The sequence below is a fragment of the Rhinopithecus bieti genome, unplaced genomic scaffold (assembly GCF_001698545.2).
Source record: "Rhinopithecus bieti isolate Rb0 unplaced genomic scaffold, ASM169854v2 scaffold_47444, whole genome shotgun sequence".
Classification (NCBI taxonomy): Eukaryota; Metazoa; Chordata; class Mammalia; order Primates; family Cercopithecidae; genus Rhinopithecus; species Rhinopithecus bieti.
In genome coordinates, this window is record NW_016819781.1 from 1,096,380 (window position 1) to 1,111,650 (window position 15,271).

The 15,271-nt window shown below is 39.1% G+C and overlaps 1 protein-coding gene across 1 annotated transcript in view; it reads right to left on the minus strand.

Annotated features, from left to right (window-relative positions):
* Positions 1-447: 447 nt before the first annotated feature.
* Positions 448-15,271, minus strand: part of SVEP1 (sushi, von Willebrand factor type A, EGF and pentraxin domain containing 1) — a 101,798-nt gene continuing 86,974 nt past the window's right edge. Inside the window, exons 26-30 of the mRNA XM_017859241.1 lie at positions 13,769-13,939; positions 12,152-12,247; positions 10,255-10,350; positions 4,831-4,924; positions 448-833 (exon numbers count right to left, since the gene is read on the minus strand). Coding sequence (XP_017714730.1) covers positions 812-833; positions 4,831-4,924; positions 10,255-10,350; positions 12,152-12,247; positions 13,769-13,939 — 479 coding nt within the window. The 3' untranslated portion in view covers positions 448-811. The remainder of the gene's footprint in view (positions 834-4,830; positions 4,925-10,254; positions 10,351-12,151; positions 12,248-13,768; positions 13,940-15,271) is intronic.

Here is a 15,271-nt window from a genome sequence, read left to right on the forward strand (position 1 = left end):
CCTTTCTCCCAAAATAGTGAGTTGTGGGATTACCAGTCCAGGTATCAGCTCTCTGTTAATCTTCCAGTTCTTAGATTTCTTATTCCAGCCATGAGAAAGAAGGCTAGCACTTTCATTGTGAACCAATGTCATTATGCTGTTTCTCCACATCCACAAAGTTAATACCTATGGCTTTTCAAATGTTGAGAAAATAATTAGCCAGGCTACCCTAAGTACCAGGACACAATTATGTGGTGGAGAGTACTAGGTCCAACAGTTACTGCCTGATTAAGTGAAAGAAAAAGCTTTTATTATTACACACATTGTAAAGAAGATGGAACCAGAACGAAGGGGTCTCCTTTATTGTAAGGGGTGTCCCATGTGGTGCCAGTGGCACAGATGAAAGATCATGAGTCCTCTCTATGAATCCCTTGGCCACCTCATAAAATGGTACTATCCAGCAAAATATTATTTAGTAGCAAAATATATTTTAATTGAAAAATCATTTTAAGTAACTGAATAAAAACGTGTACCAGGAACTTTCCCAATAGACAGCAGAATATGTACATTTTGTGAGGGTAGAGCAGCATCTATTTAATATAATTTTTATATAGAAAATACAGGCATATTTAAAAATGGAAAACATGTAAGAAAGTATGTCACAAGGAATAACAAAATATATCACAAAATTAAAAAAGTAACCCCAAGTAACAAGTTTACTAAACAAGACCCAGCACCATGTTGGACTTTCTCTGCATACGTTCCAGGATGCCCAGGCACTACCAAGGAGAGATGATCCTGCTTTTGGGAGAGCCAGCTGGTCGTGCAGTGGTTAAAACCCAGTCCTCCTTTTCCTGGAAAAAAAAGCAACCAAATAGATTCAAAAGAAGAAATTGAACTGAAGAGCTAACATCTCTTTAGGGGTTGATGAAAACAGGATTGAAAGTCCCAGATACCTGGGCATTATCTGTGATGTTTATAGGGATGGGGGTCATTCTTTGAGATAACTGAGAGGCATGGAGTGCTAACTTATGGAAAGATCTGAGAAGCATCAGACCTGAGTTTTAGTCTTGATTCTGCCACTAGTTTTCCATACAATTCTCTCTTCTGTAAAATGAGGGGTTTGGACCCAATGAACCTAAAGGTCTCTTAGTCCACTAAGAATCTATGGTTTTTAGTTATGGTATTTGCTTAGGATCAGTTTTCTGAAGATGTGCACAGAGGTCAGAGGAAACACAATTTCCTTCTGAACCACTGAATTATCTGGGAAAAAGGTCAGGTCAGTCTTATTTATCAGTACAGGATGTTAAACATTGAAGGATTTAATGGATGCCATAAGGCATTTCTCTACCAGCTGACAATCATGCCAGGAAATTGCTCCATCTGTTAACAAGCCTTTACTGAGCAGTGATTTTTGTGCCTGTACAAGGCACTAGGCATGTGTTTTTGTTTGTTTTTTTAAAAACAAGATCTTACTCTGTTGCCCAGGCTGGAGTGCAGTGGCACAGTCTTGGCTCACTGCAACCTCCGCCTCCTGGGTTCAAGCAATCCTCCCACCTCAGCCTCCTGAGTAGCTGAGACTACAGGCGTGTGCCACCATGCCTGGCTAATTTTTCTGGGTATTTTTTGTAGAGACGGGATCTTCCTATGTTGCTCAGGCTGGTCTTGAACTCCTGGATCCAAGTGATCTGCTTGCCTTGGCTTCCCAAATTGCTGGGATTACAGGTGTGAGCCATCACAGTCAGCCCAGCATACAAACTTTAAGGCACTCAGTCTCATAGGAGAGAAGGAAAAAATTATACGGTAACATTTATTGTTTCTTTCTCAGAAAAGCATTCTCCCCCTCCCACTTTCCTTTCTTCTGGGAATTGCCAGACTTTCTTCCCTTTTACCCAGTTTTTTGACAAAATTACCCTTTATGTTGGTATAACATAATCCAACCCAGGACAGTTCATTGATTCATGCTTGGCCACTGAATCAGTCTGGACCAACCAGAGTCCTGGATTTTTAAACTGGGACAGTGTACTGTGTCTCTGGATACTGTATGGTGACATGTAAAAAATTCTGGAAGAAATTTTGTCCTGGCCGGGCATGGTGGCTCATGCCTGTAATCCCAGCATTTTGGGAGGCCAAGGTGGGTAAATCACCCGAGGTCAGGAGTTCGAGACCAGCCTGGCCAACATAGTGAAATCCCATCTCTACTAAAAATACAAAAATTAGCTGGGTGTGGTGGCGCATGCCTGTAGTCCCAGCTACTCAGGAGGCTGAGACAGAATTGCTTGAACCCAGGAGGAGGAGGCTGCAGTAAGCCGAGATTGCACACTGCACTCCAGCCTGGGCATCTGAGTGAGACTCTGTCTTTAAGAAAAAAAAAAAAAAAGAGAGAAATTCTGTCCTTCCCTTCCATGTGAACCAAACAGAAGAAAACCACTCCGCAGCAAGACAGAGGATGCAGCAGACCCTGGAAGAGGCGGTGACAGGGGAGGTGGAGAGGCACATGTGGCTTCACATCCCTCGTTTGGTCCTCCTGATGCTCAACCACTCCTTTGTCTTTGGGTTCCATCCAAGGTCCCTCTATTGTGATGATAAATCCTCTTCTTTGCTTAAACTGCTTAGAGTTTTAACAAGAATTACAGTATACGGAGGAGGAATCTGCCTGGTCCTCTGGGTTGCTAGTTAGCTTTCCCTTGAATGTGGGCTACACCTCTCAGCTTAATTTGCCATTATTTTTCTGGGATGCCTACATCAAACTTTTGCATAAAATCTAGATATTGTTTTCTTATTAATGTACAATATTTTCATACAAGCTAATAATTATCCTTTCCTCAATCAAGAAAGAACTCCTATGGACAGGTTTCAAATCACGCAAACTCTCTCTGGACTTCCTTTTCTTTATCTCAAAAATGAAGAGGTTGAAATATAAAATCTAATATTTATAAGAAAGTATTAAATACTTTTTTTGAGTCACTGTTTTGTTTTTTTGCTCTTTTATTTACTCTTTATTTGGCTCTCATTTTCTTAAATTCAACTCTGCTGTCAGGTAAAGGTATAATCTTTTTTTTTTTTTTGAGACGGAGTCTTGCTCCGTCGCCCGCGCTGGAGTGCAGTGGCGCGATCTCCGCTCACTGCAAGCTCCGCCTCCCGGGTTTACGCCATTCTCCTGCCTCAGGCTCCCGAGTAGCTGGGACTACAGGCCCCGCCACCTCGCCCGGCTAGTTTTTTGTATTTTTTTTTTTAGTAGAGACGGGGTTTCACCGTGTTAGCCAGGATTATCTCGATCTCCTGACCTCGTGATCCGCCCGTCTCGGCCTCCCAAAGTCCTGGGATTACAGGCTTGAGCCACTGCGCCCGGCCAAGTAAAGGTATAATCTTGGCAGCTTCTTAATATATTTGTCCATTTCAAATTTGCTGTTTAGGGTTCAGTTTATTTTTTCTCTTTTTGCAGAGATGGCATACACTTGAGATGATGTGAGGAAATTCACTGGCATTACTGTAATTGCTTTTTTTATATTTGCAAGTTGACTTTGACATTCCAATCAACATAACAAACCAGGAAATGAAAAATAAAAGTTGTTTTCAGTTAACTGAATTTTTCTCACTTTAAAAAATGAATGTGGAAATACCTATTTGTTTTTAATGAGTCCTATATGATGGGGTAAGTGTACATAATACAAATCTAAGTGCAGGGATGTATATTGAAAGTCTTAAAACATAGCTGATAATATTTCAACATTGCAACATTGGTGAGGACAATGTTTGAATGTTGAAAATATTTTATCTATGGTATGGCATAATATGGCTGATGATTTTCCTGATGTTTAAAAGATATAAATGATCTTTTAACTATTTTTTTCCCTTTGACTTATTTTGTGATAGTATTTTTAAACTATAATATTTATCTGGTCAGAAATGAGAAACCAATGAAAAAACATATTTTTACATAATCTTTTTGTAGTCAATGAAATGCTACGCATATAAACACTAAAATATAAAACAAAAATATTTTACTTTAAAATAAACATTTCCTATCAATTCAGTACAATTTTTATTGTAATGAAGAACTTAAACATCCATTGGGTCATTTTCTTTTCTTTTTTTTTTTTTTGAGACAGAGTCTCGCTCTGTCGCCCAGGCTGGAGTGCAGTGGCCGGATCTCAGCTCACTGCAAGCTCTGCCTCCCGGGTTTATGCCATTCTCCTGCCTCAGCCTCCCGAGTAGCTGGGACTACAGCCGCCCGCCACCTCGTCTGGCTAGTTTTTTGTATTTTTTAGTAGAGACGGGGTTTCACAGTGTTAGCCAGGATGGTCTCGATCTCCTGACCTCATGATCCGCCCGTCTCGGCCTCCCAAAGTGCTGGGATTACAGGCTTGAGCCACCGCACCCGGCAGGTCATTTTCAATAAAATATATTGTCTATTTATTTTACATCCTTGCATCTGTAGGATGCAATCTTCTGTTCAAGAAGATGATTTATTTATTTATTTATATAACCCATTTTTTTCTTTTTTTAAATTGCAAAAAATGTGGAATGCTTCAAAAATTTGTGTGTCATCCTCTAGCATGGGTCATACTAATCCTCTCTATGAAGTTCCAGTTTTAGTATCTGTGCTGCTGAAGTCAGCACAAGACTGCTTAAGTTTGAGACCTTCTTGTTTTATTTGTCAATCCTGAACTAATATTTCTTAGCTTTGGTTTTAGTTCAAATTTAGAGAGCATGTCTCAAAATGGATATTTTCACATACAAAATACTTACAGTCAAACTAGATAGAGATAACTTCTGGCTCTTATGACAATTTACTTGAATTTTAGAGTCTTCATGTTACAGGTGAACATTCGTTTTTGGTTATCTTACCTGGAACAGTTATGTCCCATCCAAGAAGAAAGACAATGACATCGGTTTGGCCTTACACATTTTCCACCATTTAAGCAGGGAGACTGGCAAACAGCTGGAATAAAAAGCCCACACATTTATTTAATACTTAGCAATCCTGACAATATCCATAAAGGCACGTAGGATAAGATTTGCCTCTGCTTCCTGCAGCAGCCACTGCTGGTCTTCATATACCGTTAGCATTATCCATTTCCGCTGCTCTGCTTGACCTCACATCCTTATGTGGTACTACCTCCCTTTTTCCTTCCAAGCTGGTCAGTTTTCACATTTAAGTCCCAGATTAAGTTCTACATACTTATTGAAGGCTTTGCTGATCACTCCAAGTCCACTGATTTTCCTCTTCTCTAACTTTTTTTATTTATGCCTTTTTTATTTATGCCACCAATCTGACACTTTGAGCATTTTGAACTATAATTTTTTTGTGTGTTCAATTAGCTTGTACATTTCTTCCTTTTTTAAAAATTTCTTGCCACTGACTTGAAGCTCAAGAGTGTAAATTCCTCAAGGGAGTTAGCATTGAACTCTATGATTGACTGGGTGATTAAGTCAGACATCAATTTTATGACAATAAATTAGGCACATGGATTGTCTAAAATAACAGATGATTCAACATCCCTTTGTGTTTGGCGAGGGGACACGTGTCATGGTATCAGCTTTAACTGGAATTACAGAAATTGGTCAGCCACAGATAAAACCCTGAGAGAACACCGAAAGGTTTACTATCTAGGTGCCTTTCTCACAAATCCATAATCTCATAACCAAACTCTTCATCTGCATACATTTGTTAAAAAACCTGAAGATGCTGAAAATTCATCATGACCTAATACCAGCAAGTGTAATATATCAAAGAGAAAGGAGAACTCCTTGTAGGAAGGAAATAAAATGTCTGTTGGGAGAAAGCTGGAAATAAGAACCATTCCAATCTCTGTAGCGCAGAAAGGCAGGCTCTTTCCTGGATGAAAAACTCCTTTTTGGTGAAATATAAGTAAATGTCATTTCTTCAGTCATTCATTCATAAAATATGGAGAAAATGTCTGCTAAGCAAGTAGCAGGCACTTGATAAGCACTGGTCCTTGTTCAGACAGAACAAGAGAGAGGACAAGAAGTAAAATATGCCTTTCCCCTTGGGGAGCTCTCTTGGTAAGTTAAGATTAAGAACTGGCCAGCAGAATGCACTTATTAGCAATCTAATGGGAAAGAAAATTATGAAATAAAGCAGGATTAAAACAGGCAAAAATAAAACTCAGTAACTGAAAACAAACTCTCCATAGTTTCTGCTTGCTGATATAAGAATACGTTACTCCTTTTCAGGACTATGCTGATTTAGCAGTGCCTGACTGCACTAACAAACTAGTCATTACTTTTACTTCTTTGTCTAAAAGCTTAATCCTCCTTCCCTATCACATCGGTGGTCCCAGTGTTCATTCAGGGCCACCTTTTCATGTCATGTGTCTTCTGCAGTCTTATATTTCCCCCCATGAGTATTTTTCAGTGATGACTTATAAATCTCTATCTTCATCTAAATGAATTTTCTGAGACCCTAAACTATCATCCAACTGCCTATTACTCCCCTTGTATGTTTCACAGTCCCCTCAAACTCAGTGTGTCCATACCTAACTCCTTATGGCTTCTCCTGGCTTCTCTATCTCAGTAAATGGCATCATCTTCCACTCCAATGCCCAAGCTGGAAACAGCTTTTACTCTTCCAAGTAGTTTTGACTCTACATGGATTCTACCCCTCACAATAGATCTGTAACCAAGTAGCATTGATTCTTACTCTTTACTGTCTCTCAAATCTGCTCTTTTGTGGTTGTTTCTCCTGACTTCATTAATTCTTGCCAATTCTGCTTTTACAACCCCGCCCCCCCGCCAATGAATCTCTCTATTGTAAGTCTTGCTTTCTTCCACTTTTCATACTGCTGCCAAAATCAGTTTTCTAAAAGAAAATCTGATCACATGATTTTCCTGCTTAAGATCCTTCAGTGGCTTCTGTTGCTCTCAACACATAATTTAGCATCTTGCACTTGGCATGCAATGCGTTTCCTGATCTGATGCTGCCCATCTTTAGAGCTTCATTCCAGCCATTCCCCTGCATTTCCTCTATGGCTTTGGTTATCCTTTGCTGAACACATCTGTGTATTTTGTGATTCATGTCTTTAGCTGCATTGATTTTCTTCTGGTGACTCCGTTTGTTTCTCCTCAGATTCTATGCTTGCGAAGCTTTTTCTGAACTTTGACATTTGGTTAGTTTACCCATTTTCACTGTTGTCATAGCCCATTTTATAGATTTTGATTAGCCTCTATCTTAACATATCCTAGTTATCTATTTACAGGCCATTCCGTATCCCTTCCCCTTTCCTAGACTGAAATTCTGGAGGGCAGGAGCCCCTGTTTTATATGCTTATGATATGCTTAGTACTTAGGGGTATAAATAGGATCTGTGCTGAGGTAGCTGCTATAAGATTTGGAAAAACGAAGACCATAGTCAGTGTCATTAAGGAGCATATTCTTGTTAAAGAGCTAAGGTGTAGAAGAAATTCACATAAATCAGATCCATTTATTAGCTTTAACTGCATGATTCTAACTAGTTGTGTAACATTTATAGAAATGGAATGTTAGAAAGTAGATTATTGTGATATTGAACAAGTTTAGAGATCAGAAGAAACTTAGCTAGGACTTGGGGGTTGAGTGAGGCTAGAATAGGTGGAAGAAAGAGGCAGATCATGTGCACATGTAAGGAGACTGGGGAGAACAGGCTGCTTGCAGGGGTGGTGAGAAAACCGTCACTGCAGGGCACAGTGTGTAATGGTAGGATAAGAAGTGAGTTGTGCTTCAGGTGTGTGGAAGCTGGCTTATGCAGTACCTTGGAAGTCAACAGAATTCCGGGTGGATGTGGAGACTAAAATAGAGAACGATTTTAGGCTCCTAAACCAGGGCAAAGACATGCCAAAGTAGTACACTGATGATGTTCAGTCTGGAGGGACATGGTGACAAGAAGGTCAACTGGGCCATGATCCAGGATCTTTTACTGGCTGGTGACAGTGGTGTGGAGTAGAATGTGAGGGATGCTGAGCAGGAAAGAACAAAAATAGTGATGGTGCTGTAACCTCAGATGAAAGGGAAGGTGAGCCAAGAGTAATTCATTCATTACCTGCACCAGTAAGGTACCTGGAAAAAAGCAGAGCTTGTTTATAGATGAGCAGGAGAAACGTGGGTAAATATCAAGGTTGATTTATTATAAACAAACACTATATAGACTGCTTTCAGAGTCTCAAATAAGGCCTTCAAATTCAGCCTCCAGGACATTTTTCCTTCTCTACCTTCATGAATGGCTCAATTTTGGCTTTAAGTAGGGTGATGACTGCCTATCTGCTTTTGTCTGTAACGGTACTTTTCAGTCTCATTTTTCTGGTTTACTTATTAATAGTGCCTCTTTTACTCTCAAAAATGTCCTGGTTTAGACGCTAAATTATATGGTCTTCCTAGCCTTAGGGTTCATGACAAGCTCTGGTGTCAGGAAGCCCTATCTATACTTTACATGCCGTTTACATTTTACTCCACTGAGGAAGTGGTATAAACATTGTTTATAGGAAGAATAGTGGTATGTCAGAATTAATACTTAATAAATATAGCAAGCCCTATTTTTTAAATGGTGGCTTGAAATTTTAGGACATTAGAAAGGTAGTTTGTCATTTTAAATTGAGTTATTTGACATTTACTAAAAATACCTATTATATTTGGGCACTATGCTAAGCACTGGGGATATAAAGCTGATAAAATCCTTGCCCTCAGGTGGCGTATAATCTAGTGGGGGAAAGGATAGATAATCAAGCAAATGAACAGATGTCAAAGTACAGTGGGCCAAATGCTGTATTTGAGGTCCACAAGAGGTGCTAAGAGGATGTTTGTTATGAATCAATCAACTACCATTTGTTACTGTTGTCCATGATAAGAAACCATCTCTTTGATGAGTTTTGTAATTTTTTTTCCTTTTTTCTTTAAACTTTTTTTTTAACTTTTATTTTAGGTTCAAGGGTGCACGTGCAGGTCTGCTGTATAGGTACATTGTGTCACAGGAGTTTGCTGTACAGATTATTTCATCACTCAGCTACTAAGCCTAGTTCCCAATAGTTATTTTTTCTGATCCTCTCCTTCCTCCCACCCTCTACCCTCAAGTAGGCTCCAGTGTCTATTGTTCCTCTCTCTGTGTTCATGTGTTCTCATCATTTAGCTCCCACCATTTAGCTCCCACTTACAAGTGAGAACGTGTAGTATTTGGTTTTCTGTTCCTGCATTAGTTTTCTAAAGATGATGGCCTCCAGCTCCATCTATATCCCATGGTCTCATTCTTTTTTACAGCTTCAGGGCTGTTACTAAAAAGTAAAACAATAGGCTGGATGCAGTGGTGCACACCTGTAATCTCAACACTTCGGGAGGCCAAGGTGGGTGGATCACTTGAGGTCAGGAGTTCAAGATCAGCCTGGCCAACATGGCGAAACTCTGTCTCTACTAAAAATAGAAAAATTAGCAGGGTGTGGCAGCAGGTGCCTATAATCCCAGCTACTCGGGAGGCTGAGGCAGGAGAATCTCTTGAACCCGGGAGGCGGAGGTTTCAGTGAGTCAAGATCACGCCACTGCACTCCAGCCTGGGTGAACAGAGTGAAACTCTATCTCAAAAAACAAAACAAAACAAAAAAACAGATGCTGGCGAGGTTGTGGAGAAAAGGGAACACTTATACACTGTTGGTAAGAGTGTAAATTAGTTCAACCATTGAGGAAAGCAGTATGGCGATTCCTCAAAGACCTAAAAACAGAACTACCATTCAACCCAGCAACCCCATTACTGGCTATATACCCAAGGGAATAGAAATCATTCTACCATGAAGACACATGCACGTGTATGTTCATTGCAGTACCATGCACAACAGCAAAGACATGGAATCAACCTAAATACTCTTCAATGGTAGACCGGATAAAGTGATTTTTTTTCATTTTAATTTAAATTGTATTCATGTATATAACCTTGTTCTTTCTAAAGAATAAGCATGAATTTAGTAATTTAGCTTCTTAGAGATTAAAATAAATATTATTCTGAACCTCTGTGTAATGTCTTCTCTATGCTCTGCAAAATGAAGCAGATAACATAAAGAAGATAATTGAGTCAACTTAGATGCTATTCTTTGGCACATGACTGGGAAACCTGTTTAGGCAACCATAAAATTCAGTGTTGAGACACCAGTCGAGGGATCATCTTGAGGAATTTTTCAGAAACATCAGTACTTTTTCACTTTACCACCACTTCTGAGTCTGAGTCATACTCTTCAATGTCCTCTGGAGTTTCATGGGACTGAGCCACCAAGAAAACAAACCATGAAAGAGGCCTACCTATATGACAGCGAGACCCTGTCCAGCCAGGCGGGCAGTCACACTGGTAAGGGGCCACACAGCGACCTCCGTTCAGACAGGGAAGAATGCAGATTGCTAAAAAAAAAAAAAAGGAGGGTGGGATTGAAATGGCATTGATCAAAATACACATCTCAGACAGGTTCAAGAGTTCAGAAAACATTTTGCAGGAGTGAAACCTTATATGACTCACTAAATAACTTTCCTGCATGTGTTCTGCTTATTAATGAGTATCACTGGGAAAACACAATCAGGAGAGTAAGCCTGGATTCTTAGCCACATATAATGACTCTAAGGCCAAATCCACTTTCAGTGAAGACACTCGGTAATCAGTGTCTGCAAAGTGCTTTGCTTTAACTCTTCACAAAATAAGCAGAACAGTCTCCATTTATTATAGTTTCAAATTTCCATTACAAATTACATAAAATGTTCTAAGAGGATTTGGCTGCCTTGAGGCTCTGTTCCTGTCTTGAACTAAATTTGAGAATGGGAGTCAGATGGGCTATAACATAGGATTGGAGTTTGCAACATTTTGGTAGCAATGGGACAACACACCCTTTATTTCCGAGAAGCTGAAGCCTGATGGTGACTGAATGATGTGTCCCCTACACTGTCGGTGACTATCATTCCTCCTCCTAGAAACAATAGAAATCTTTAAAGAGGCATAGTCTGTTTAAAAGATGTGAGATTGTTGCCTTGCTCCTCAAAATCAAGTTCCCTAACCAATCGTCTCAGCATCACCTAGGAGTTGGTTAGCAACGCAGATGTCAGGTACCAACCCAGATCTGCTGATCTCCCAGATGATCTGTATGCACAGCAAAGCTTGGGAAGCCCTGGTGTAATGAAGGAGGGCAGGCATACGCTCAGTGAGCCAGGCCAGCTAAGCCAGCCAAGCCAGGCCTGTCATGAGGTACCCCAAAGTCAATGCTCACTAAGTCTTTGGACTCTTGACATAAGAACAGGTTAAGTCTGTGAGCTCTAGGTGAAATGGAATGATTGGGGTGAGCTGGAAGAGAAAAGTGTGATGTCTCTTCTTTTTTAATCACTTGAGAATACTTATTTTGGTGAGTTGTTAGCAGCCTAAATTTATTTCCATCATACATTTTCCTTTATAGATTAGTTGAAAAAGTCACACTTAAAACATTTTAGTCTCTTATAAAATTTCTGCCCTTTAGGAAAAACTGGTATAGACCAATGACCATCACATGAATCACTCTTAATGGTTTACATACACTGCTCTCATTGAAATATGAAACCATTTTATCCTTATATATATTTTAAGATATTGAAATAAAGTGTAGTTGAGACATTTAAAAAATTTAACATCACTATCTATACTTCCCTGGAATTTCAAATTCAAATGTGTTTCTATAAGGATCAAAATTCTATATTAATTTACTAAGTATGGATATAGGAGTGCCAGCTTTCCTTATTTTCTTAATTAGTATAAACCATTCTTAACAACAAAGAGGAAATGGTGAGCTGCAAATATTACCTGCAAAGTACGTGTTTTGCAGTGGTGCCCTTTTATACCAACTGTAGCAATGATTGACATAGCACATAGTAGACCTTGAGTTAAGGGAAGAGGATGGCTTAGAGACTTTACAACAAGCTCCTTCTCAAGAAGACTTTAGCAAACTTGTGCCAGGGAGCATGTGAAGATGACTTTAGATGGATCTTAATAACAGTATTTTCAAAGTCATGAATATTTTAGATCTTCTGCAACCTATTGACACATATGTGTACTGTTTGGTGTGGACAAGGACTTACAGCAAATGAATTCTTCCCAACACTACAACCATTTCCTGGTAACTCCCCTCAGGTGGGAGCATCCAGGCAATTTGTCAGGACACAAAGTAAGATCTGAAGAGCAACTCACGTTCTTCACAGAGGCGCCCCATCCAGCCCTCTGGACAGGAACAAGCATTTGGGCGTTGGCAGATGCCCCCATTCTGACATGGAAATCGACAGACGGCTGGAAAAGAAGCAGGATGGGTCACAAATGTAGGGAATTATGGAAGGGAAGGAGTCAGAAAATAGGATTGCTCCTTTATATTTCATACTATTTCCTTGAATCAAGCTTTCAGGAAGAAAAACAAAAATCGAATCTCAAGAGGAAATTTCAGTATGTGGAGAAATACAGCATTATATTGGCTGTTATTATTGCAGTTTTCCCTGTAGCTTTATTAAGGTACAACAAATAAAAATTGTATATATTTAAGGTTTACGACCTGATGTTTTGATTTATGTAGATTGTGAAATAATCATCACAAGTGAGCTAATTAGCACATTCATCCCCTCACATAGTTATTGTTTTCTATCTTTCTTTTTTTGTGGTGAGAACACAAGATCTATCCTTTCAGCAAATTTTCAGTATACAATACAGTATTGTTAACTACAGTCACATTGCTGGATGTTAGAACTCTAGAACTTATTCATCTTGCATAACTGAAACTTTGATACTTTGACTAACATCTGCCTATCCTTACCCCCCTCCCAGCTCCTGGGAACCACCGTCTACTCTCTGCTTCTATGAGTTTGACTATTTTAGATTGCACCTATCAGCAAAATCGGGCAGTATATGTCATTCTGTGTCTGGCTTATTTTATGTAGCGTGATGTCCTCCAGGTTAATCCATGTGTTGTAAATGGCAGGATTTTCTTCTTTTGTAAAGCTGATTAATATTTCATCGTGTCTACCTATTTTTATCTACATGTCTATCTAATCTATCTTCTTATCATCATCATCCTTCTATCAACACACACTTTTTTTTATCCATTTATCTGTCAACAGACATTTATGTTGTTTCAACATCACACACACAACACTCATTCTGACTTTAGAATTTAAGTGAAGTCTGGGATATTCCTTTAAGATGTCCCCCCTCAACAACTCTCTCAAAAGGCTCTACATTCTCTTACATCCCATGTATTGGTGATCTCACTTCTTATTGTTGCTGTCAGACAATGAATCCTCTTTCTCGTGCAATAGCCCCTGTTTCTTTTGAGGCTCATGCCATTCATCCATTGACTTCCTCAATATTCCTTGCCTCACCAGTTGTTAAAGTCCAAATCTGAACACTGTTTATGTGGTCAACTCATCCAACAACTCAATTATTCTTTTAGTTCCTTGGTTATATCTGTGTGTACTAGCATACTTCTTGACTTTTAGCAAATATTTGTAGAATGAATGAAATAATTATTATGATGTATAAAAACTATATTTTATTAGAAAAGTGTAAGTTTTAGAAGGACATAATACTAGGGTGCCTCATTACCTCTTTCTGTTTTGCAGAATTTCAAGCACAGAACCTCAGAGTTCTATGTGCTTTTAAAACTCAAACCATAACATTAAAAGAAAATGACACAGCTGCTAAAAGAAAATTTAAAGCCAAGGAAGAATAAAGAGCATGCATATTAATTGTTGGACAAATCAGATTTCTATACACATTTCTCTGCAGTTTCACTAAGAAATAACCATGCAAATATTTCCTTACCTCTGCAAATAGGAGGTGATGTCCATGTTCCATTTTCTAAACAAACACTCCTTAGGGAACCCTCCAACATGTATCCACTGTAACAGGAGTAGGTGATCATGTCTCCGTATTGATAATGTACGCCTCGAGCAATTGCATTTTCTACGTGAGCTGGTGGACCACATGAGATTTCTACAGGAAAACAAAACAACAATTAAGCTTGTGCTATTAACACAGACTGAGAACACAGTCTCATCTCTCAGAATGAATTAATTTAAAGAGCAAAAATAAAATACATAAGGGAAACATTTTCACCTACTTCTCTAGAATAGTAAGAACTAAAGAATTAACTGCTGCTGTTAAGAAAAATTAGACATACAAAGATAAAAGGTTTTTTGTCTTCTGATTCAAATGTTGAAGAAGAGTCTATTTTAAACCTAAGGAAAGCAGTCTGTAGGACATCAAGAATTAGCTCTTGTACCTTGTCAGATAACTGGCTGCAAGAGACTTTCAAAACAGGATGCTTGTTAAATGAGGAGAGAAAGCATGATGATTGTAGTCTACTGTTTCAGAGTAAAGATCATTAATTGTAGTACTGCATATTGTATCAGGGCCATTTTGTTAATGCCTAGAACAGTGCCTAGCATGCAACATGCTCTTGAAAATGAGTCAATAAATGAATATTGTCTCTAGTCTATAGATGCTCAGTGAATACAACTTGATCAGGTTTATGAAATTCAAAGTTTCATGTTAGTTTTCCTCTTTTCAATACTGTAAAAGAGTGACTTTCGGCCGGGCGCAGTGGCTCAAGCCTGTAATCCCAGCACTTTGGGAGGCCGAGACCATTCTGGCTAACACGGTGAAACCCCGTCCCTACTAAAAAATACAAAAAACTAGCAGGGCGAGGTGGCGGGCGCCTGTAGTCCCAGCTACTCAGGAGGCTGAGGCAGGAGAATGGCATAAACCCGAGAGGCGGAGCTTGCAGTGAGCCGAGATCCGGCCACTGCACTCCAGCCTGGGCGACAGAGCGAGACTCTGTCTCAAAAAAAAAAAGTGACTTTCTGCTTTTGGGATCTGTGTTAGATTGGATGATAATCCTCTCTTTTTAAAAGGGACATATGATGTATATTTAAATAGAAATTTTTATAACTGATACTGTTTTGAGAATTTTACAAGAAGCCTTAAGATAATTAGAATTATTCCATGGTGGGGCACAAGGCAAGGGTTAGATTGGTGTCAGGATTCTAATCAGCATCTAGTTTGTTCAACTTTTGAATGAAGAGTCCTTATAAGCTGGCTTCTAAAAGGTCAGTTTGTTGTCATAATACTACCAAAAACTTGTTAGAGGAGATAATGAATTTGTATGATTTTTCTAAATTTTTTTCCCCTCCAAGGTGGACAAAATACCTACTATGCAACAGAAATCAGAAGGAAATAAATGAATTATGTTTACTGATTTGCATATGTTGAACCAGCCTTGCATCCAGGGGAAGAAGGCAGCTTGATTTTTTTTTTTTTTTTTTT